At 40.4% G+C, this 23,886-nt stretch overlaps 1 protein-coding gene across 13 annotated transcripts in view; it reads right to left on the reverse strand.

Annotated features, from left to right (window-relative positions):
* LOC121092415 (protocadherin alpha-C2-like) overlaps positions 1–23,886 on the reverse strand; it is a 95,417-nt gene that overhangs the window by 18,229 nt on the left and 53,302 nt on the right. For 8 of the 13 annotated variants that reach the window (XM_040603413.1, XM_040603415.1, XM_040603414.1 and 5 more), the window contains 2 exons: positions 20,748–20,806; positions 18,406–18,494 (listed from right to left, as the gene is read on the reverse strand). In XM_040603413.1, the coding sequence (XP_040459347.1) occupies positions 18,406–18,494; positions 20,748–20,806 (148 nt within the window). Of the gene's footprint in view, positions 1–18,405; positions 18,495–20,747; positions 20,807–23,886 lie in introns of those variants that run through there. The other 5 variants (XM_040603418.1, XM_040603421.1, XM_040603416.1 and 2 more) reach the window with 1 other exon arrangement.

Genomic DNA, 23,886 nt, shown 5'->3' on the forward strand with positions numbered 1-23,886 from the left:
CAGCCCAAAAGGTCAAAACCTCAGTATCTGGCAGAGCAGAAAGCAAGCTCTGCTCTACCTTTCTATTCTATATCTATCTATATCTATTCACCAGTTCCAAGAGTAATGCTTTCAGCATCTGCACTCATCTTAACTGCTAACCCAACATAGGAAGGGAGCAATTGTGCATCCAAAAGTCAGAAACAAGGATATCTAAAAATTATAGCTCATCAACACTATATGTTGAACATTGTCTTGACTAGTGTGCCAAAACTTTGTGGAAAAGTGTATTTTTATATTCATAAAAATTAATACCATGGCATTAATGCAGCTCCACTTTTTACCAGTAATTATTTTAAAGTGCAAAATGGCCAATCCTCTCATTTTATGCATGCTACATGATGGCTGCTAGACTTTTTGAATGCTCAAATGCTGCTGCTCCAGCACTGTATAATCTCAGAATTACACAAACTCAAATCTATAATCCCTGTGGCTTTAGGAAAAGATGATCTGTGTGTGTGAAGAGAAAAGAAAAAAGAATGATAACTGATGATGTAGAAAACCCAAGGAGTTAAATTTTTTAAAATCAGTGATCTTTGGATGTTTGATTGCTGTGCTCTGTACGTGGGACTGGTAATAATTAGCTTTCAAGTAACTTCTAAAGTATAGCATTCTGTACGGCTCAAAGGAAAGGTTATTGCTGTGAAGCTGAAACAGTAAATATTTAATTACTATTTTCTCCAATTCCCAGCCTGTACCTGAAAAGTAGATGTGCAATAAGTACATGCAATCTTGTCCACTTTTCCCAGAATCCATCAGCATATTATCCAAATGCCAGGCAGCAGTATCAAAGACTGTTGAAATGTTTGGGTTAAAATAGTTTGGCCTTCCAGGCACTGCGAATCTTTAAGGGAAGGTATCAATTAAAACTGAGCTCATATCAAATAAAATTTATATCATAAGTGAGCTAAAAAAAAAAATTAAAAATATACAGATAATTAGGAGTCTCTAGTTAGGAATCTCCTCACCACAGCCCCAGCATTTTAGCTCTTCAACGGGAGCAGGTAGAGGTACAGAGACAACTGATCAGCCCACGCAAGAGAACAGCCACTTGCTTGAGCAGTACAGAGCCTCACTTCCCATAGAAGGCACAGGCTAAACATGCATGTAAGATTTTCACTCATTTCCAGGATTCCGAGGAAAATCTGGGGCTCTCCCACAACCAGATAACCTGTTAATTTCAGTGCAAACAGAAACCAATGAAATTTCACAGAATTGCACGAGTCCAGGTCTCACTCGTTTTGGTCTAGGACTGCTCCTAGAGCATGAGATGCAGTGGTAAGTCTATGCAGTGCATGAACCACAATGGTTCAAAGACGCCATGAGGAAGAGTGTGCCAATGCAGGGCTGAGACTCCTGGCCATGAGCATAGCTATTCATCTCTCCAGGGGGAATGAAAGCTCCTGTCCTTGGAAAGGAATCCCCAGTGGCAACAAGGCAGCTCTTGCTTGGGGAGGACAAGCAGCACAAGCTGTGGTTCAAAGAGAACAAAATCTAAATACCATGATTTCTGTTCCCCTGTCAGATCTTCTGCCCCCTCTTTCAAGGAAGTGGTATAGATGGTAAAAGAATAGCTCAGAGCATTAAAATAATGCTGATTACCTAAAAGTGAGATACAAGTGCATGTAAATAGCACTGGCACTTCAACAGGACAGAGGAAAGAAAGAGGAAACTAGAGTAAGATACTACACATGTGGATTACAGAAAAAAATCATGGCTATGTAGATGAAGAATTCACTAGAAGTGAAGGATCAATACACAAGGATTTCCTCTATACTGACAAATGATCAGAAAACCTACAGCTAAAAGGGTTAATAGCATAGGAAGTAGAGTGGTTACATGCAGGAACTCTGAATCATCAATGGGGTTTTTACTCTTTCAAGTATCTGGTCATGTTGCATTATTGCAAGTCAACAATCAGAAGGGCTTCCTGGATACTGATAGGGAAGTACAGAATTTGGAAAGGCAGTTGGTGACACTATAAAGGGTTACATCCTTCTATCCTGTGGTCTGGGCTTGTCTACTCAGGGGCTCAGTTTCCTGAGGACTACTGGAGTTTTCAGATGTTAGCATTATTCAGTATAGGATTTCTTCTGCCTTTTTCATCTTCAGCTTGTCTGCCTGGCCAAATCTTCCTGTCTTGAAGCACCTAGATACACTGTAAAGCTGAGTCTGCAATGAAAGGGAGATAGTTGGCTATATCCTTCCTACATTCATTTCTAGAGGCATATCTAGGGTATGATTTGGGGATTTTTCTCTAGGCTTTATTTCTTTTTTGTGAAAATGGTAATTCAGTGCAATTTCTTTAAATGGGTGCCATTCCTTTGTCTTGGAGTTCCTTTATTGTCTGCATATATCAATACTAAAGATCTTTCAACCCCTAATGCCCTTAAGCATTTAGTCTCAGAAATGTGTACCAGAAGCTGAGACAAAGGCAGTCAGCCAGTCTGACCAGTTCTCTCATTTTGTCTGGTAGAACACAGTCCTTGCACCACAATCAGAAAAGAACACCTTGGGCAGATCAGTTTGTCCTCAAATGGTAGAAATAGCTGATTTTTTTTCAATAAGTTGTTAATGCTGATTCTCAGTTTACCTGCAAGTTTGTAAATAATTATTTGGCTGTGGATCTGCTTTTCTAATTTTAGTGGCTATAACAATTTCTTTTTTTCACAGACTGTTCTTGCTACAGTGGTATTACTACATCTGATAGCTGCAGTACATCTACATCTGATAGAAGATACTACATCTACATTTCAAGTAGTTTCATGAATGTCACAGTGGATTCTGTTTTGACTTCAGCTTGCTCTTAGAAACATCCTTAGAGGGTGTGGGAAGGACAGGAAGAACTTACAATGAGTTTTCAGTTCTCCCTTATGAATACATATGCTCATGCAACACTGCAACCACATGCAAGTCTTACTCAGCCTGCTATGATGAACTCCAAGCAATAGTGTCTCATGGTTAGTGGGTTTCTTCTCAACAGCCTGCAATTGCCCACTAGCCATCAAATAGTTCTGTTAATGCAACACAAGCATTTGGTCACTTTCTCTAATACAATACTGCTGCTTATCAGTATTGCTGATTATATTGCAGCTGGCAGCACAGTCCACCTGAAATGGAATTGGTCATTGATCAAATAGACTGGCTGCACATATGGCAGCTGAATGCCTGGCAGGTCTTTCTGACTAGCTATCTACGGAGAATGTCGGTCTGCTACAATGATACCATAGGTCTCCTCTTCATCCTAAATTTCCACATTACCAGGTGGATTCTTGTACCTAGTTTTTCTTAGGCTGGATGGATACAGTATCCAGACTTAGAACAATTTTTTTCCATACACAGTGTCATTGCCTGTCTTTCCCAGCACAGGGCAGAGGTTATAGTCTTATCTAAGAACACAGAAGTTATGTATTTTGGCCTGTATCTACAGAACAGATGCCAGCATTTCCAGTAGTCATGATAAGCCTATCATTTCACTCAAATAATAGTGAAAAAGGAACTTGATGAACATAATTCAGCTGACCTGTTTCAGTTACCTGCTCTAGAAAGCGACAAACTAAATGTAACATGTCATTTCTCTCCACCAGAATTTGCTTGAGCCTAAAAGTTTGTGTGACCAACTGGGATGCTATCATTTACACCACAGGTCACTAAAGTTAAAACAAAACCCCATCCTGGTTTTTTTCCTGATTCTGTTTCTTACATGTTGACCTGGTACATTTGTCTTGTGTTCAGAGCAATCAAATGGTGATTTGTCTTCTAAAGACCTCAGCATTTCTCTGATGTTGTATCTGGTTGGTTGGGTTGGGGTTTTTTTTGAGTGGCCCCAAAGCCAGATTCACTGACTGATGGATAGTTACCTACACCTGAGGCTCTGCATAAGCAAACAAGGCAGCACAAATGGGAGAAGTGTTCAGTATTTTTGCAAGTTCACTGCAATATGGAGGAGTCACGCATGCTGAGTGTAGCCTAAACTGTTGCTATAGTGTAGCTGTAATCCTCATCTCTAATTTCAGAAATCACTGTCTCCAGTGCTGGAGTTCTATGTTCTTCATGCAGATATCTATTCAATATTCTACTTCAATAATAACATATTTTAGAAGAATTAATTCTGTCAGGGGATTACTATAGTTCTCAACCCTCTTATCAAATGCTTCATTATTCTTGGACATAGTATCTCTCATTGTTTGTGTTCTTGCTCAGTTAATGAAAGTCCTTATCTTCCTTTTCATTATCTGTTACAATCAACTCTACAACAAGATCATTTGTTGCCTCTTTCTGCCACCATGTTCTCACAAGGTTGATTCTCTACAAGCACAACAGCCCTTGTTCTGAAGATGCAGTACCAGCATTTAGTCTGTTGTATCCCTGCCCCTTTTTATGCCAGCATTAGTTCTCATTAGCAGCTAATTGAGTTGAAAATTAAGTCTACGAAAGCCTTTTTAGGCGGATCAGCTCCCTGAACCAGCTAGTTCCATAGTCCGAGGTGAAACAATGCTGATTTGAGAGAGGACTGGAATGTATGGCAAGAACTAGAAGAAAAAGCAAACCCCAAAATGCCAGATTTAGACTGGTGTGAGTTGACACGGAACAACACAAAGCCCATCCATCTATTTAGTCCACACAGGCTCCCTGAAATGCAGGCAAGCTCTTCCTTGCTACAAGCCTCACTATCTCCCCTGCCAGCTGCCCCCATGTTTCTTGGAATACAACCTAGGGAACAGCAGGGAAATGTCCCATTGTCTTAAAGCTGAAAAGTAACTCTTTTTTAAAATCAAAATTACTTGCAGTAAGCCTGTAACACAGGTAGTACTCCAGACATCAGGAAGAGATCAGCTTCCTAGTGCTTCCTCCAGACTGCTTTGTGCAGCCTCTCTTCTTTCATCCTCCACAACCTTGCTTAACCATCACCAAAACAAAAAAAACCACCACCACCAAAAAAAGAGGCATAGCAGCAAAAGTCTGTCAAGTTCATGATATTACTGTGCTTTACAAAGTAGGGATCTAGGGTTTGGATTTTTAGTTAGGTTTCCCAGCAACTCTGTGGTTTTGTACTGACCGCTAGTTAACATAGGGTTCTTGCAGACCTTCTCAAAGAGACACTTTAGAGTTTTTAACTGCCTCTTTCTGTCCTTTAATGCACAAGTGGAGTGCTCTCTAAGGCTGCCTGGAAGACAAGTACAAAGCAGGAAGAAACACCTACATTTTACTTTGACCTACATTTCATCCTCTGATGATTTTTTACTCCACATGAAGGAAATGTGAAAAGCTCTTAAACTAGTATTTATTTCAAATTAATCAGGGGGAATGAACAAATGGAAAGGAGAATCTGCAGATTAAAGTTATCACCAAAGATCTCCAACGAGGGCTGACCTCATAGCAAAGCTATGAAGGACCCAGATGCAGCTTCTACAATGTCTATTACAAACATTTGCCATCTGGGAATGGTAAAAAGATAAATACCAGGCAAGAATGAGGTTAATTGCAAACCCTGATGAGGATTACACTTTAAAAATTATATTTGTCATACAACTCAAAGATTCATAAAAATCCATCAAGAAATAAACACTTATAGCATCAGTAGTCATGTCTGGGGTTATACTTTCCACTGAGAACAGCTACAAAGCTGGCAGAAATGCTCGAGCTTCCCATCATGCTGTCTAGCCCACATGCCTCAGAAAAGATGAGAAGCTGACCTGCATGGATTTAGTCTGCACGACCCACTGGCCTCCCTGCTGGAGCTGCCAATTAGTTTCAGTTGTGGTAGTGTTTGCTCCGATGTGGGAAATTGCCAGTGGGGAACTGGGTTAGGATCACCAAATGATTTTGCCTGTCAGCCCAGAAGTAAGTAGTTCTCTTTCCCAATAACGGGTCTTCTAGATAGGTTTAGCTGCAGTTTGAAAGCCTGTACACAGATGAATATACTGCTTTACAGTGTGGAACACCAGAATTGTACTTTGTTCTGTCTCCAAACTTCACTGTTGAAAATAGTTCACTATATAACTGCACCTGCACTCCTCAGAGCGGTAAAGACAGGGATCCAGAGTGGGCTATAGCATGTGTGGTCTTTGTGAAACTCTGTAACCTTTCTTGCCCCACAAGAAATAAGCTCAATGAAAAGCAAAAGGTGATGTTCATCATGATGCTTTATTTCTCCAACTGGAGTAAAGCCTGGGAATAACTGAGGTAGATAATCTGACACTAATGTTATTAATTTATTTTAATTCTTCTGTTTCCAGCTACACATGTGGGATACTCTGCTACCTACTTAGCATAAATTTGCAGCACAATAATAATCTACCCAGAACAGGTAGTTTTTGCCACAAAGAGATGACATTATACATGGTAACTAGAAGGAACAATACCTTGGAAAGCTAATGAGTAATGTGGTGCTAGCACACTCCTGCTGATAGTCTATGCATGCCGCAGTTGCAGGTTACGTCTGTGGGTCAGGTTATCCTCTATATGTGACTGAACACATTTGACTCCGGGCGTTTGGAAAGGACACTGCTTACCATTACAGCCTGTCTGCTTATACTGAGATGACAACAGGAGCAGTTCAAAATGTTACAGTGAACAAGGAAGACAAAGTATTCAGTTACTGTAGCTATTAATTATGACCACTTAAACACCACTATAGGCAAGCAAGTTGATTTACCCCCAAAATGACAGCCTCTTGCTCCTGGGAGCATGCAGGATCATGGAAAACTAATAGAGCACATGATAGTGAAAAACTGAGAGCAGGAGGGAGGAGAATGTAACTTGCAACTGCAGATCCTGAGATGTGTTTGATTTGTAATGTTCCTTGGTACTAAAAATCCAGTTTGGATTTTGTGTCTTAAAAGCAATGTTGTAAGGCCTGCAGGCAGAGTTTGATGGAAACATGGGGGAAGGAATTATTCATTCTGCATTTTTCATTATTATTATATTTTTAATACTGGGTTTTGCCATTTTTCACTCGTTGCTTTTGTTTCAAACCCCCTCAGATTTTATTCTCTTACAACATTCTGTTCTCCCTTTAAGCCCAGCTGCTATATTCAAGTGATTATGTCCAACAAAAATATCAGAAAATTGAATCGAGAGAACTAAAGACGGTTCAGGACTTCCCTGTTTGTTTTTAAGTTCAGTTGATGGTTTCTTGGTTTCCAAGTGCTTTCCAGTGTATTAAAAATCTGAATTTGAAAATCTGCTGAAATTACTCAAAGATCAGAGCTTGCCTCTTGGAAATAACTAGGTATTTCTTTTTCAAGGTTTTAATAACCTAGCTAGAATAAACTATCCATAGGATGAGGCACTAGGCCAAGGAGGTGTGACCCAAGTAGGTATAACCTAAGACAAAATACCTCAGCCAGCTCTAGTAACCACAGGGACAAATCCAGAGCAGGAAGGGCAGAGGACCTCTCTTGCCACTGATTGTCTAAGTGAGCCTAAGGAGATTAGCTGCACAATTAGGTACTTAATCAGTGCCACTCCCAGCCGGGGCAGCAGGCTGTCTTGTGTGTGCTTCAGTATTATATGCCTGAGGTCTGACCTTTATGTGGAGATTGAACTCCCTTTGCAGCCCCTCAAATCCCACCCCACATATGCAACAGGATAGCACACAAGCCCCTATAGAGCCTGTGAATCCACCAGCACAGGATTTACTTGCCAGCCAAAAAATTACTTGTTTTTTCAACAGTTCTTTTTCCTAACAGTCAAAAAACAAGCCATGGGATGTCAGCACAAAACAGAACTGGGCCACTAACGACAGCAAATGAAGCACTTGCTCTGTTCCTAGTAACCAACTCAATCAAAATATAAGCAATTTAATTTCATCACATTCAAACCAATACCAATGAATTCTGTTCTAGCTCCAGTCTCCTTGATGGTGTTTGTTGTGGGATGGGATGAACTGCTGATGTTAACTGTTTTGCTCTGGTTGCCTCTTGGTGTCTGATGCCAGCACTGCATGCTGACAGCTGGGGCGTGCAGGCTCTGCACAAGGTCCTGCAGGCTGCACCAAGTCTCCCCTGCCTTCTCTAAACCTGCCTACCTGTGCAAGCAGAAGCAGCACACTATTTTTCTCAGCATAAACACATAGCAACAATTTCCACAAGACCACAAAGGGTTTGTGGTGGTTTTTTTTCTTCCTAATCAACTCATTTATTTTGCTAGCTGTGTGTGCATGCTAAGAGGGGATGCTTTTAAGTATGGGTGACACTAATTATACACGACAAGAGCAGAGAAGCTGCATCCAGATTCATTCCCTCTACAGCCAGAGCCTTGATTTTCTGCGAATTAAATCCCCATGATGAAGGGGATGCCTTTGCATGCTGCTATTACTGTTTTACATCTCTCATTACACCCTGTGAGTGCACAGAAGTAATGACCGAATGCGTTCAGAGTTTAGCTCTCAAAGTAAATTCAGTACCTCTAGGTCAATGTTACATAAATACTCAGAATGTGTGCTGGAAAAATATACACAGTATTGGAGTATTGTTGTCCCTGCTTTGTGCAGCCCAGTTCCCTGGCAGTCCCACCGAAGCAAGAATACAGCAAATAGATCAGAGAGGTGTGAAAGAGAGAAACATAATGGCCAAAAGGAATGTGAAGCAGCCCCTACCTGCCTCTTTAAAAGCAGGGCTTGTGAGCTGCTAAAGGTCTGGCATATCAGGTAAAGGGTCTGTAAGCACCGCAGTGAGACATGAAGGCTGAAACAATGATCACGGAGTGCTCAGGAAGCCCTGCCCCAGCCGGCTCGCGGTGGCTCAGCAGACTGCAGAAGAGCAGAGAAGGGTGGCCCAAAGCAGGCTCCCAGCTCCTGTTCTCTGCTCACTCCAGCTGCAGGGAGAGTTGACCCTCAACACCACCACAGAGCACTCAGTGATAAGAATAATTTTAATTTTTCTGCACCTTTTTTCTCCCTTTTTAAAACAAGCTAATGATCATGTCCTTTGCCTTGCGCTCCCAGACTTCATCTGCTCTGCTCATATAAGTCATTAAGTTCCTTAAGGCAAGACTTGTCTTTTGCTATTTGTACAGGTTTTGTGTAGCACTGTCTGAGCTGAGAGGCACTGCCACACTGCAACACTGGTGACAGACGCAATGCCTGGTTACAAAAATAAACACATGAAAAATACATTCATGACCCTGTGCACAGCAAAGTGCTGCATACAGGCAGACATCCATTAGGGGAAGATGTAATATCACAGAGTGGTCTGCACTCCCTCAACCTCTTTGTCTCCTTCTACTGCTTGCAATATAAATACATTTCAAATCAAGATTTCTTAGAATTGCTTAGAACCTCCCTTATTTTATCCAGCTGTTTTCTATCAGATAGTGAATTGTATATTGCAAGAGATAACAGGGTTGAAAATCCTTTAGGATCATGAATATCATAGGCTGTTTCAATATTAACATGAGTGTATTTTCTTTTTAAAAAGTCTAAAATTAATAAAATTAAGACCACAGCAGTAGAGAAAGAGAAAAAAACAAACCCAAACCACACACACAAAAGGGAGGCACAACAGGGAGAGAATCAAGCAGCTGTAACCTCATGTGGAATTAGTTTGATTACCATCAGTTCCCTGAAGTACTGACCAGATAAACACTTGTTTAGTTTATAAATTCTGCCAAGTTCTGACAAGACCACAACCCAAGGTAGTATAGCTGCAAATGAGTGATTTTCCTATATATTTATTAAAACATCTGAGAAAATTAATAACGATGGGAATCAAAATCCATGTCTTCTGCAGAGCTACAGAATGCCACCAGCAGGCATGCAAGACAAACTCACTGGATTACCAAGATCACAAAGAAGAACATGCCTAGAGCAATGGGCAAGCAAAAAGTTGCTTAGGCTTGATAATCTGATTATTTTTTACAAAGTATTTCCTACCATATGTCTAGGAACTAATCACATCACTGGGCAGATCTATTTTTTCGTAAGAAGCATTGTGTCATGTTCCCCCACTTTTTGCTCTTATGGAGATGGTAGGTTACTCAGGGTGGGAAACCTGATAAACTAGCTGGAGTTTTTGGTCTTTGATGCAAAAGAGTTAAATGATTGGCTGTTACACATGTAACAAAATTAACCACAATCAGAATCAAGTACTTGTCAAGAGAAGTTACTTTGTTCTTAAAACAAAAAGTAGATTTAGTAACAGCTATCAAATGAGAAACATTTTTTAGGTGCAGCTGTAACTTCCATTTTGAGGAACAAAGAGATTATTATAGGAAAGGATGAGTTAAGCAGATAAGGAGTTATTGTCATTAAACTTTCTCCTAGCACCTAAATATAGAAATCATAGCCAGCTAGCCAACTAAGCTGCTTGTGTAATATCTCTTACTTTATCATTCCTTAAAATGACAAAGGCTTGAGCTGCAGCAGCTTTTGTCCACAGTTTGGGAAGACCTGCTTCTTATTATTCAGTTACAGAAAACCACTAGCCTTTCACCCCCATTACTTTACTTTTTCCTGGTTTTAGAAATTTTGTTATTAGTATCTCAGCTGGAGCTATCAGTCTTAAAAGAACCTTCAAGAAATCTGCATTGGAACAGTAACTCCATGCAGAGGTCAGAAGCTGGACATGGTCACCTCCACTTCAGCAAATTCAACAACTGGCTCCAGTCAGGGACAAATGTGGCCCTAATCTAAATGGAAGGCCTGCACATGCACAGGGGTGTGACTAAATGACAAGATGCACAAATGTGTTGCCTGGAGCTAATGAGAAAGGTTGATCCTCCTCACAAATCTTTGCAGCTGGTGGAATCAAGAATTATTCTCCACAGTATATGAAGACATAAACTCTTCCAAGACCATTCTCTTGCATAATCAAAATGGGGGGGGGGGGGGGGGGGGGGGGAAGCTGCCTCATTCAAATATATCAAGACAAACAGACCACACAACTTTGAAGTTTCCAGCACTAGCCTTTTTCAAATTCTGATGAGTCTTTTTTTTCCCCCTTACACTAAGTCTTCAAGGACAAAGGTATCACACACTATTAAATCTCTCATCCACATCATCTAATTTACTTGGTACACTCCACTGAAAAATAATGGACCCCATGATAAAGATCACAAATGCTATTTCAGGTCAGTCATGGGGTTTTTTGCAGCTAAGAGGAAAATATTAAAATAACAGAAAGTAAATTTAACATTAGCCAAGTCATGACTGCAATTCCTGTATAATATAATGTATCTTCCTCTCCTCTCTTTGCCTGCTCAGCTGAACAGAAATCTAAAACTAACCTATTCATTTACCTAGTCCTGGCTGCAAATACTGAAAGCCCAAACTGCTGGCTCAGCTATAGTTTGCATGCGGTAAGGCTGACAAGATCCTGGTCAGGACAGTCAACAGCTTCCAAAAAATAGTAATCAGTATGTCAAACTGCATCTGCCTAAAATTATTTCTTGTTTTGACATGTTTTTTGAAAAATCTTTCTGATTTCAAAATGCTTTTCTCCTGCCCATCTGAAATTCTCAGTTCTCTCCAGTTTCCACCAGGCTGTCAGAAATGAAAAGCATTTATCACAGAAAATTCTTAGTCCCGTGTGAAATATTGAAACGGTGATGTGTGGCCAAGCCAGTGATCTACCTTTGAGCATTCCTGGAACAATTATGCAGAGGGGAGACATAGTGGACAGATGAGCAGGAAGAGACCTGTGTCATTAGATGAAAGCAATAAACAAGCTTCGAAAAGAAATAGGGAAGCGAGGTGCATACTTGGCAAATTGGATTGGTAACAGGAAAGGGGTGAAAATGGAAGAAACAGAAGTGGAAAGGCAAACAGCAGGAAGTATATAAGGAGTATCCTAGGAATACAGAACACTGGGAGTAGGGGCAAAACTGAGGACTATGTGTCACATTGAAAGTTTTGACAACCAGATGGAATTGAAAATTCAATGACCAAGGTCAAAACATGAGATAAAAGAAAGGGATTTAGCCTTACATGCTGCTTGCAGATTATTTCTATTTCCGTATGGTGACATTGCTCTGCATCTGCATGAGAAAGCAGGCAGAATTTCCTGCTCCAGACTCTACGAGCTGGTAGAGACACTGCAGCTTTAAATAATTATTTTAGTGTGCTTTATGGGGATGATTTTTTCCATGATTACAAGAGGCTGTGAACCAAATCTCTATGATACTTTACCACATAGGTGTAGGAACTAGTTAACCTGCTTATGACCTTCATGTTGGGGATTTATTAAATCACTGATTTAAAGACTAGCTTTTGTGAGAAGCATGAATAACTTGACTGTTCTGTATTTTCCCTATTTTCTCCTTTAAAATATTACACATATTATCACTGTGCTTCTTAGACCACTTAGAGTATTCTGTTTTTGAAAGTTGGAGTTATGAAATTCCATAGAAAATGGGTTATTAATTAAAATATAAAGAGAGGATATACGTGTGCACAGCTGCATTTTCTAGCTCCTTCTATTTTAGACAGCTGCAGCATTCTACAACAAACCAAGATCCCAGTTTTGTATTCTGGGTTGCTAATTAATTATCTTTTATAGCTTTAATCAATGAACAGCTAAAGCTAAGCCAGACCAGTGTTCTCTGCTGTTATTTGTAAATTAACCTTTAAGAGTCTCAAAGAAGCAGCCCTTCCAGCGCCTGCACATTCTTTGCAACAACTGCTTTAGAAGTCTTAATTAGACTGATTTTCTGTAGATGAGAAAGGTCATTTGAAGAAAGCGAGTAGAAACTCACTGACATTTAGGAAGAAAATGTTCTCCCTTTACAGCCACAATGTAAAGCTACATTGTATGAAATACATTATACCTCAGGTCTCATAACCCTCAGAGTTATTTTCTTAGGTTCTTTCTCTTTAAACTGAACTTGTAGAAAAATACTTCAGAGGCCAAGAGCCTTGTGACAGTACTGTGACCCTCTCTGAGATTTTACTGGAGTGTTATGCCTGCTGAATTTCAAGAACAGTGTCTGTTGCAACAGCGAAAGAGCCAACCTGGGGGAAAAAAAATCATTCATTCCTTCTATGCTGATGTTAAATGGACTCAAAGACACATATAGATCAAATGATTATTCCATGAAAAAAACTAACTGCAGTGTGGCTTTCTGTCCCCCTTCATCACAGTCTATTGCCCAGTCTCAGTGTGCCAATCTTCTTTCCAGTGACCTATGCTCAGTAGTCACTTAAGAGCCTACACTGTGCCATTCCCAATGCTATCTGCCTCCTGTAGACCTTCTAGCACCCTTTTCCAATTGTTTCCCTCTACCAAATCCTCTGTGCTCACCCTCCTGTTCCAAGATTTTTACTGGTGTCCCCCCTCATCTTCTTAGATTTCTCTGCTCAGCTCTCTCCTGCTTACACTAATGTCCTATCTCTCATCTGGGCCCTTCTCACACTGCTCCACTGGAAGAAAGTATCTCTTTCTGACAGACTGTTCTTATTCAAGTAGGATTTACTTGTTTGACATACAAGTTTGTGAAACAAAGTATACACCAGGACTTACACTAGATAATGACGATAACAATAACAGTAATAACAATAATAATAATAATTTCTTCTCCTATCAAGGCATTCTTAGACATTTTTATTAAAATCCACACAAGCATCCCCTTTCCTTTCTTCACAGGTTTCCCACAGTCATTCCACTCACAACACTATATCCCAAACCAGCAGCACAAAACCTACTGGGAAGACTGACTTTACCTTTCAGATAACTTGGTTTATTTGCCATATTTACAGTTGCTTCTCATTTAATTTTCAGTATTCATCACTTATTCTACAGACCATGCCCCTTCAATGGACCCCTTTGGCATTCCAGCTGACCACAGCAGGAACCATCCTCTGAGAGCAATGTAAATCTATTCCAGAACAACTGCAGTTCCCAGCGTAAATCCAGGACAATCTGAAAGTATATGGGCATAGCATACTCCTAGCCCACAGGGCATATGTAAAAAGGTCACAGAGTTAGGTGGGAGGCAATAAACAGCACGAATAACTGAATAAAGAGAGGAAAGCTGTGAGAAATGATCTTCAGAGGACAAAAATTGTAAGGGTCAGAACTGGGGTGACAGCACACAAGGAGCTATGCATCTTTGTATAAAGGTTTTATGTATATACAAACCTATCTATATATGAAAAATAATACGTACATACATACATACATATATATATAGCACATACAGTTCTCTTCAGACCTAGAGTTGATCTCTGGGTTTCTTGGTTAAAATATTCCCCTGATTTTTTAAGTAGCTATGAAACCCACAGCTAACCTGTCTCTCCTGCTTATTTCCCTAAAGGAACAGCAGCCAATATTACTACTGCTGTTTATTTGGCTAGTTCAAGAGATAAAGACATGCACCAATAATGTCAAGCATGGACGACTGCCCATGTTGAGGTCAGTACATTATCACACAATATAATTGCCTTTTTCATGAGTGGTTTAAAAAAACACAGCTACCACCTCTCTTCCCCAGATAATTACCCGTGAAAATGCAAAAAAAAAACCAAACCCAAAAGACAGATATACTTAGAAGAATTTTACCACTGCAAAATCAGAAGTGTAAAATTAGCGTATTTTAGGATGGCATTTGCCTGTGCAACCTTAATTCAGTCCCTTGTGCATATTTGTAAGGCTAGACACTGAAATCCTAGGTTCTTGAAGGCAGAAGGCCATGCGCTTCAGAGATGCCAGTATTTCACCCACAGTCTTCACCTATGGGCTTACAAATTTCAGATGCAGATTTTTTCATTAGGTCCTTTTCTCTTTTGTTTACAGAGCTGTCTGAATGGAAGTATTTTTTCCCCCTCTGTATATTTGGTGTGTGGCCCAGTGCCTTATTTACTGTACACATATAAAGCCTACATTTAATACAGGATTTTAAATTCTGTAATTCATCACAAAACCTCATCATTCTCCCGAGTCTTACACAAGCTATGAAAGCATCTTTAGACTGTTTTTGTGAAGCACTTGCATTATTCATTCCATTTTGTAGAATGGAACGAGGAGCACAGAGAAATACACATAGATTTGTCTAATGCCCACTAATTCTAAGCTCTGAATTATGCATAGATCTAATTTATTCAGAAATCTTAGGTGTTGTATGTTTAGAGCAAAGCTTCTCTTCACCTTAGTTTCTATTACGGGCTCCCACCATTTCTGCAAATCAAGCTCCATTTATTCAAAGCTAGGCATCCAAAAAAGTTCACTCAGATTAGTGATCACCTATAGAAAGCCTGATATAATTGGACATAGAACAGAAACCAGAAATTTGTCTGCATTTACTGGACTCACTATATAGCATATGGAGGACAAATGAGATGCCCCCAAGAGCTAAACACAATGCTGTCCTCCACCCAGAGGGAGTTTGAGCCTTCTCGTCCCACCTCAGCTGGAAGTATCCTGATTACAAACCTACAATTATTGGACTGGTGCATAAGAAAATGCAAAGACAATTAAAAAATGCCAGAGCTGAGATTCACTGTCCCCTGCATAGGTGAAATATGCAGTAAAGTCAATAGGAGTGCTGTCAGACAAATGAGGACCAGGTTTTGCTTGGGCAATACGTATTTGCTGAAGCATCATTTGGTGTTCAAGTACAGCTATGCATTAGGAATTAAGGATTTACTGATTTAACACTTGACTTGTTCATCCTTCTTAAAGTGTCCCTATGACATCATCTTTGAATGCTCTCATTGATTAACTCTCTGAATCTTTGTGAGGCATCTTACCGGTGGCTTTTGTGGATTGTTAAATTAAATGAATGGTTTAGTGACAAACTGATTGAGATTAATCAATTGACTAAAACAACTGTATGGGGAATGTATGCACAGAGCAGGCTTGGAAGTGTTTTCCAGTAATCAGAAGCATAGACCTGCAGCCGCCACAGTCTGCTGATGATAACAGAGAGAACAAATAGCTTATCTAGGAGTTTATCTGGACCCAGGTGCATATCATTCATATGCAAATGTTATGTTAGAGGCAAATGCATTTGTTGATTCAATCGACTGCAATTGACCATAATGAGTTGAATCTCTTCTGAAAAGCATCAGTTGTGCATGTTAACCTGATGAAAAATTACAGGTATTGAACTTTAGCCAGAAAAAGAAATAAGCATTGAAATAGATATTTGTGGGAAACTGCAGATAGGATTCTAAAATAATGGTAGTAAATTGCTGAAAATGTGATGCATGGTGATGTTCTTAAGCTATGAAAATTAACACAATCATTAATCCTTGATATTTCTCTATGAATTGCTTGTTTGCTATGAAGGACCAGGGATATCTGTAGCTTTTGCTTACAAAGAGTGAAGAATACCTGAAACTCACTAAAAAAAGGTCTAATTAATGTTACATCAGAGTCACTAATCCCTTGGGAATGGACAAAGACAAAACAAATTAGTCTTTGTTATGCAGGAAAAAATATTCATTTACATGGAACCTGATTCACAAAGATTGAATTTAAAGGTAGCTATAACTAGTGTGGATATTCCATAATACAATTTTAATTAGTCACATTTTTCTGTATGGCAGAAAAATTTCCTATTGCTGAAGGTATTTCTTACAACCTGTTTGAATACATTACCTAGAAGTAAAAACCACAGAGAAACAAGTGATCTACAATGCTCAGTCCAAGGGCCAGAGTATAAAGCCTTGGTACTCGGACTCTCCAGCTGCCCAGCTCCACAGGGCCCCCTGCCAGCTCCTCTCACTATGCCCTACCGTTTTCTCCACCCTACATAGCCATCAACACACAGAGTGACATGCGTGACAGGGATGCATTCATTGTACAAGTACCTCGTTGCATGCCTCATAGAGGCAAAGAGCAGTAACAGTCAAGGGTTACTGCTGCTTCTCAAACAAAGAGATGTTCATGTTCCCAAAGTGAGTATTAAAATGATAAGACCCAACAAGAATAGCAGGGAGGAGTCCAGCTAGCAGAACACAGCTCTGGGACACAAATGCTAATGGACATCCTCAGAAGACAGGACCATCCTAGCTTTGCATTTACATTCAGGTACTTAGAAATCTACATTACCAACCAGTAAGTAAACATCTGGGTGCAGATTTGCATCCACATTGAACTTGCTACAAGGTGATATACTAAATATTCAGTCAAGGATGATTAGTGCAGCTGAAAGCCTGAGGGGATCCCTTGCAAAGGTTAGAGTGTACTTGTGGTGATATTTTCAAATGTAAGCTCAACAGTTACGCACCCTTCATTACATGCACAGGCTGTAAAGATTTCCTGCAAAGCTTTCAACAGAAAAGAGCACACAAACCCCAGGTAATTATAGCCTAGGGACCTATTATATATTATATTAATTTCCAAATCTGTTTCTGCAAACAAACAAACAAAAACCCCTTCTGGAACACCAGTGCAGGTTTTGCTGGGCATCATTAATTCATGGATATGTTGTAACTGTGACTGCAAATCCTAAAGTTGCTCCTCAGCCCCTATGTTCAGGTAAAATTCCCATTTAAGACAAGGGAAAGTTTTGCACCAAAAAAGTATTAAATAAAGCAGCTCTCACATCTTTGCTCCTCGAAGACCCCACTTCTTAGCCTTTGCCCTGCCTCTGTGATATGAGCATCACTCCTCATTTGAATTTCTGGAGGACTCAGAATGTTCACAGAGCTGTCATGCAGGGCTCACAACCCTACACAGGGCATCCACTAAGCTGACAGTTTGGTTTGGATGTGACTGAAGGCTGCTGCACTGCATCTCTAAATTATTCCTGCTCCAACATAAAAAGTGAGAACATTTCATTGCCTGCACTGCGAAAGATACAGGTGATTTTTATTTTTTTTAATTAACTCATTGAGAACCTTTGGCCAATTCTTATTGACTGATGTGAAGTCATCAGTCAGTGACTGACTAAATGAAGCTACATTCCAAAATGTTCAGTTTCCATCATCGCGTACTAGTGAACAAAAATAACTAGCAAAAAGAAATAGGTCTGATTTCACCACAGCAAATGAGCAGAGACATTCAAGGAGACTTACTGGGTTTGTAAAAATAACAAAGGGAGAACTGATAAGCTCCTACCCTAGTTATACTGTTCTTTTGAAATGCAGGGCAGATCAGCCCTAGACTCAAGCATTTTGAATCTGAATATAAATGCATCAGAACTTAAGCCATTCCATTATTTCATTACACAAAGCAATAAACTCCAAAAGCATGGTGAAAGCTGGGACCAAGGACCCTTATCTCCAGTGCTCATCTGAAATTGAGTAAAGAAAAAGATGTATTTTATACTTTATTATTCCACTCTGTTTAGATACCACAGATTAATTTACAAGAACTTCACTCAGAGACCCAAAACAGAAGAAAAACTAAGATGGAAGCATTAGGAGATCTACTTCAGGTAACATTAGGTCCTCACATATATTCTGGATTTTCACACTCTTACCTGGAGTAGCACTGGAGACTGTTGGCCACTGCTGATCAGGCCCTCCTGGTCCTCCACGTAGGACTCCTGCCTCTTCCATATGCACAGCACTGAGTAAGTATATATCATAGTTAGATTATACAGTTCCCCTCTGCCCTGGGCTTTATAACATTTCCCTTTCTTGCTACTCGTCAAAGGTCACACCTGTTTGTCGCTGTGCAACTATTACTATAGTATTGCATGATACTCATAAATTTCTGCTGGAGCACTGGATAACTAGCTGTCTTGACTTGCAAAAAATAATAGCTTTATTTACTAAAACACAGTTGTGGCATAATGTATAAACCAAACACATGTGCAGGACATTTTCCTTTCACTAATTAGAAGGCACTAACAAGGAAGTTACACACCTTTGCTGTTACGATGTATTAGCATTAAAGCAAATGAGAAAAAGTTGGTGGAGTTCGTTCTGAGCTTCTGTCATGCTACTTTAACAGTTCCCACCTTCCCAGGTTACAGTACGCTTCTCGTGAACAATTCAGAAAGAGAAATACATTTTCTCAACTGCAGAAACTAACACAGCGGATTTTACAGTGTCACATCACACTTGGCCTTGAAAGCATCAATTTGGATATTAGCCAGCACCTTATGTGGGAGGAAAAGAAAAAAATCTGCCACTTTTAATGCAAAGCTAGGCACATATTTGTGTGCAGTTCCTTACAGAAACAGGATTCTGTGGCTGTGTCCCTGTCTCTGCTCACCTGCTACTCAGCTCCCTTCTACACTCCCAGTTAAACTTAATGGGCAGGTTCAACCAAATGTAGCAGATGTCAAGGGTCCTATGGATACCAAATTTCTACAAGTTTTATGATGAAAATCATCAGCTGGGCAAGTCACACAGGCTCAGAATCTAAGATTTCAAGTAAGGATAGGGGCTCCTGATGCGAAAGAATAGAGGAACACATACAACTTCCCACAAAGGCTTCAGTAGCTCCCCTGCTTGTGAGATGAATTGCTTTAAATGAGCTCTGACTTCTCATTCATTGTTCAAGTAATTTGAGGCAACATCTTGAACTCTGCATAAAAAGGAATGTGGATCCACAGGATCCAGTTGGGAATACACAAGAGCTTGCCTGACTCTGTAGACCAGTACTTAAGAAGCTCAGGTAGGCAGAAGAATTCCTGCTTCAGGATCCTGCTCCCAGACTGTTTATCCATTTTGCAGTAAGCAGTCAGGGATTACAAAGTAACCAACAAAACAGCAGGAAAATAAAAGAAAGAAACCAGTTTGCCTAACAGGCCACAGAAACAAGCCTGCTCTTTCTTTCTGTCCTTCTGGTGCCTTGAAGTTTAAGTTCGTTTTTATATAGCAGCCCAAAGCCAGCTGGAGCAGCACACTGCCTTCACACACATGGAGCACAGTCTCAGGGACAGACAGTGTGAATCTGAGTTTTGGTCTTCAATCTAATGAAGACTCCTTAGCCTTATGGATAATGGATAAGACGATGACGATGACTACAGCTCCCTTGCACCAACAACTGTGGGAAAATCATACCATCCTGCACTTTTGTAGTGCCACTAGGAACTACTGCAGCCTTGTAATTCCATCTAAACCTGTAAGGTAGCCTTATGACTTACATCAGATTATACCTGAAAATAAAACCAGATTTCTAACCTGCTCAGGAAGGAAGAGAAAAAAATGTAGTTTTGTTTAGGCTCTACAAAAACAAATTTAGTATAATTCTCTTTTTCCATGTGTACTGATAGCAAATTATAGCAGAGACTGCTTGCGATTTTAGGCAGAGGACTTTCAAAGATGTATATAGAGATTTGGACAGAGCCTCATTTTTCCTTCTTTGAAAATCCATCTCATATCTTCAAAATATCCTTTAAACTGTATTAATCATCTTGATTGCACCATGTAGTTAATAGACTGACTACAGGAGCAGCATATTTTTATGGTAATGAGAGACAACAAGATGGAAAACACATCAATGCTGCAGACAGTCTATTGAAACCTATCAGCATTGATGATTACAGGGAGCTTTAAAGCAAACAAAAAGTGTGTAATCACAGTTAAATAATTCAACAATTGTAGGAATTATGCCTTGACAATCAATGTATACAAAGGCAGTAGGTAAACACAAAAACCCCACAGATGTACAGTAGTACGGTAATAGCATTAAGATGCAGTCGGACTGAATCTGTAACACTAGGAGATAGGCAGTGACAGCAACAGAACTCAGGTGCTTTCCATCTCAGCGTACAGATATCATCAGTCTTCAGAGGAGCCAGACAACTTTGTCCTTTTCACAGAGGACAAAGACAGAATTCCCCTTCATGTGGGGAAACAACATACATACCTTTGCATTCCTGCCCTTAGGGATGCAGAGTAGCGCCAGTCAGGATTGGGGTGTTTTGGCTGTAGAAACAAAAGCCCAGGGTAATGTTAATGTATGTTAAACGTGCTGAAAAGCATATACATCTGGCTAATTTTGTCAGAAGGGTCTATATGGAGCTACTCAATTTTTGTGAGCATTCAGAACCGCCAAATCTTTCTGCAAATCTAAAGAAATTTTCAAATGGACACACAGAGAGTCTGTAATAAAGTTGTTTGTATGGCCTTTGGCTAGAGGTGACCTCTATGGAACGACATTTGATGCTGGAAACCTAAGGACAGTTATTTCATACATCCACCAGCATTCTGGGCACAGGAAAAAAACTGCATCATAAATCCATAAAACATACTGTTTGTTTACCTGTTAAGGCCAGGAGAGACTCGAGCTCCTGCATGGAAGAGCATCTGCCTGAGGACGTGTCAAATACAGACCCCTGCGAAGGGGAAGGGGCGTGTGGGGTAGCCTGTCTGCTGTGAGGTTTCTGCTGGCATTCAGCAAACTGCAGAGGACTGAGCTAGACTGAAGCAGATTTGCAGGCTGCTGCAAGTCTTTTACCAAAGGCAGACATGTTCTTTCATACAAACTGCTATGTTCTCTATATTCCTGAGAGGGCATCAGAGGTGGAATAGGAAAACAGCTAGCAATACCCTTTGACCAACAAACCTCAATATATGCTGATGTGCTGCAGAATGGCTTGCTAAATAAGGAGATAATTAAGAAATTCTCTGTTGCTCAAAAATTGCTCCAGAAAATCTATTTTGCATTGTCAGGGGACAATCACAGTGATTTTCACCTACAGCCAACGAATGCAAGTTCAGGTTCTTTAAAATTAGGCCCTAAGCATATATCAAGGTTATTTCTCACTATTCTCACGACATTCTGTAGGTGGTATCACAGCCAGTGCTTAACTGCAAGCACTGGAATTCAAAGACATAACTTGTGTCCAGAAGCATAATGGACTATACTAATTCCTAGTGTGTCTTGTACAGTGCCAAGCACACAAATAATACATGACAGTAATGGTTTAATTCTTTTCAAGCTATTGGAGGCAGATCAGAAATGAATTTGGCCCCATTGTTTTGAAGAGAAAAAGAAAGTGTTGAATGCTCTGAATTATTTAAATCCAACTGTCTTTCCTCTTGAGGTTGGGGTATGCTTTTCCCTGGATCAATAGGTTATATTAAAAAAAAAAAAAAAGGAACAATTACAACTTACACTAGCTCTCTATCACCATTCCGGGTCCAGCATCACTCAAGAGTGAGATGCTCTTGGATGATGTGCATCCTAGTAGTCTTTATGGTCTGAGTTACACAAAAGGGCGGAGAGGCTGCTATTTGCAACCACATATTAAACATCTATGCTAGCAATTTCCTTCCCATTTAGCCCCTAGTTCTCTGGCATGCTCAGGTTCTGCTGAGTTTAGCAGAATGCAGCGTGAAAAGGGGCCCATTATACATGGTTCCAGTATTTTCTGATTCATTCCATTTTGGCCCCAGTCCCAGGGATGTCAAAGCAACTCTAAGGTCAACCATGTAGTAACAGTCAGTGAAAGCAGGTAGAAAGTAATACACACTGATGAGACCCACTTCTGAGTTTGCCTTTCTTGATGTATGAAGGGTGCCAACACCCCAAGTTTTGGCTTTTACTCTGCTGGAGATTTTCTTATAGCAGGGGAACTACTGGACTGAGGGTGGGGGAAAAGCCTCTTTGCTCTTTTTTGCAATGGGAGAAGTGCATGTTCCCAATTTGTACAGGCTTATAGGCAGTGTGAGGAGGAGGAATCTTACTGCAGTCCCAGGAAAATACAGAGGAAGTGAAATTATATCAAAGAGCTGGAAAAGTCTGACACAAGTTGGGTAGGAGTGAGAAAAGGGGAAAACGGCCACTTGCTTGCAGTATATAGATTTTTGTTTTCTAGACGAGAGCTGGAAAGCTCTCAGCTGAGAAACAAAAATCTATGTTCTGTTGCAGTGGGAACTTTCAGGCACCAGATCATAACTGGGTGATGATGGCAGCAGAAACTCATCAGTTAGAAATTCATCATTTATTCACTTCACATGCACAGACCAACATTCATCACATCAACATAACAAACAGCTGCAACTAGGAGGTTGTGGTATTTTCAAAGGTTACTACTCAGAAGCTGTGGCATCTTATGGCTACTCCCAAACAGTTCACTGTTTGCTATTACTCTTTAGGCAGTGCTGTAGTGCTGCTCCTGCAGAAGCAGAAAAAGGAAGATGACAAGATTGGGAAAATATACTCTGGAGATGGAAAGATCTACTGCCACAGTTGATCTTCAGACCTTTCAGGGACTGTTTTTTTCAGGGGCTCAGTTTTTAACTGTGAAAAAGTCAGCATCTGGGACTTCTCTACTTTCTGATGTCTTCACAGGAAGAACAGGCAGTTGGGCAGCAGCTTGACTTTGTCCAGACCTATTCTCACCCAGTTTTACCATGTGGACACTGCTTGACTGGGAATTTTTAGACCTCAGCAAAGCTGAGAAGCACATTTGCCCCACACTTGTGTTATCACAGGACAATGTCCTGCAACTGGCAAAACTGGTGAAATTCCAATTCTGTAAGCATGGCTGGCTTCTCCTTTTGTCCTGCTAGAGACTGAAATTCTTAAGAACCTCTGGTCACCAGAGAAAAGTTGTTTCAACATATCTTTAAATGAGATTGGGAAATGAGGAGCAAGAAAAGCAAAAAAGCATGACCAATAATAGAAGTGACCGCATAACAGGAGAAGGAAACCTTTTCAGTAATATCTTTCCCCAGATCAGATGCAGCAGCATTGCTTATAGAGCCACCAGGCACTCAGTGTCTGCATGCTTGGGTTGGCTTACATCTCTGGTTACCAACAGTCCACCTTTACCAGACCACCCACTGAAACCTGCCACATTGACAGGTGCTGTCACACAGCATGCAGTCACTGTGCCATGACACAATATGGCCCATCTCAAAGAGAGATGTGTCTTCAGCACAGTCCCAGGGGACAGAAGTCTGCACAGCAGCTCTCAGTGGGCTCCTCGCAAAGCCCCATCACAGACTTTGCTGTGAGAAGTGTAGCTGTGTCATAAATCACCACCACCAGGACAAGG

The sequence above is a fragment of the Falco naumanni genome, chromosome 8, assembly GCF_017639655.2.
Source record: "Falco naumanni isolate bFalNau1 chromosome 8, bFalNau1.pat, whole genome shotgun sequence".
NCBI classification, from domain to species: Eukaryota; Metazoa; Chordata; class Aves; order Falconiformes; family Falconidae; genus Falco; species Falco naumanni.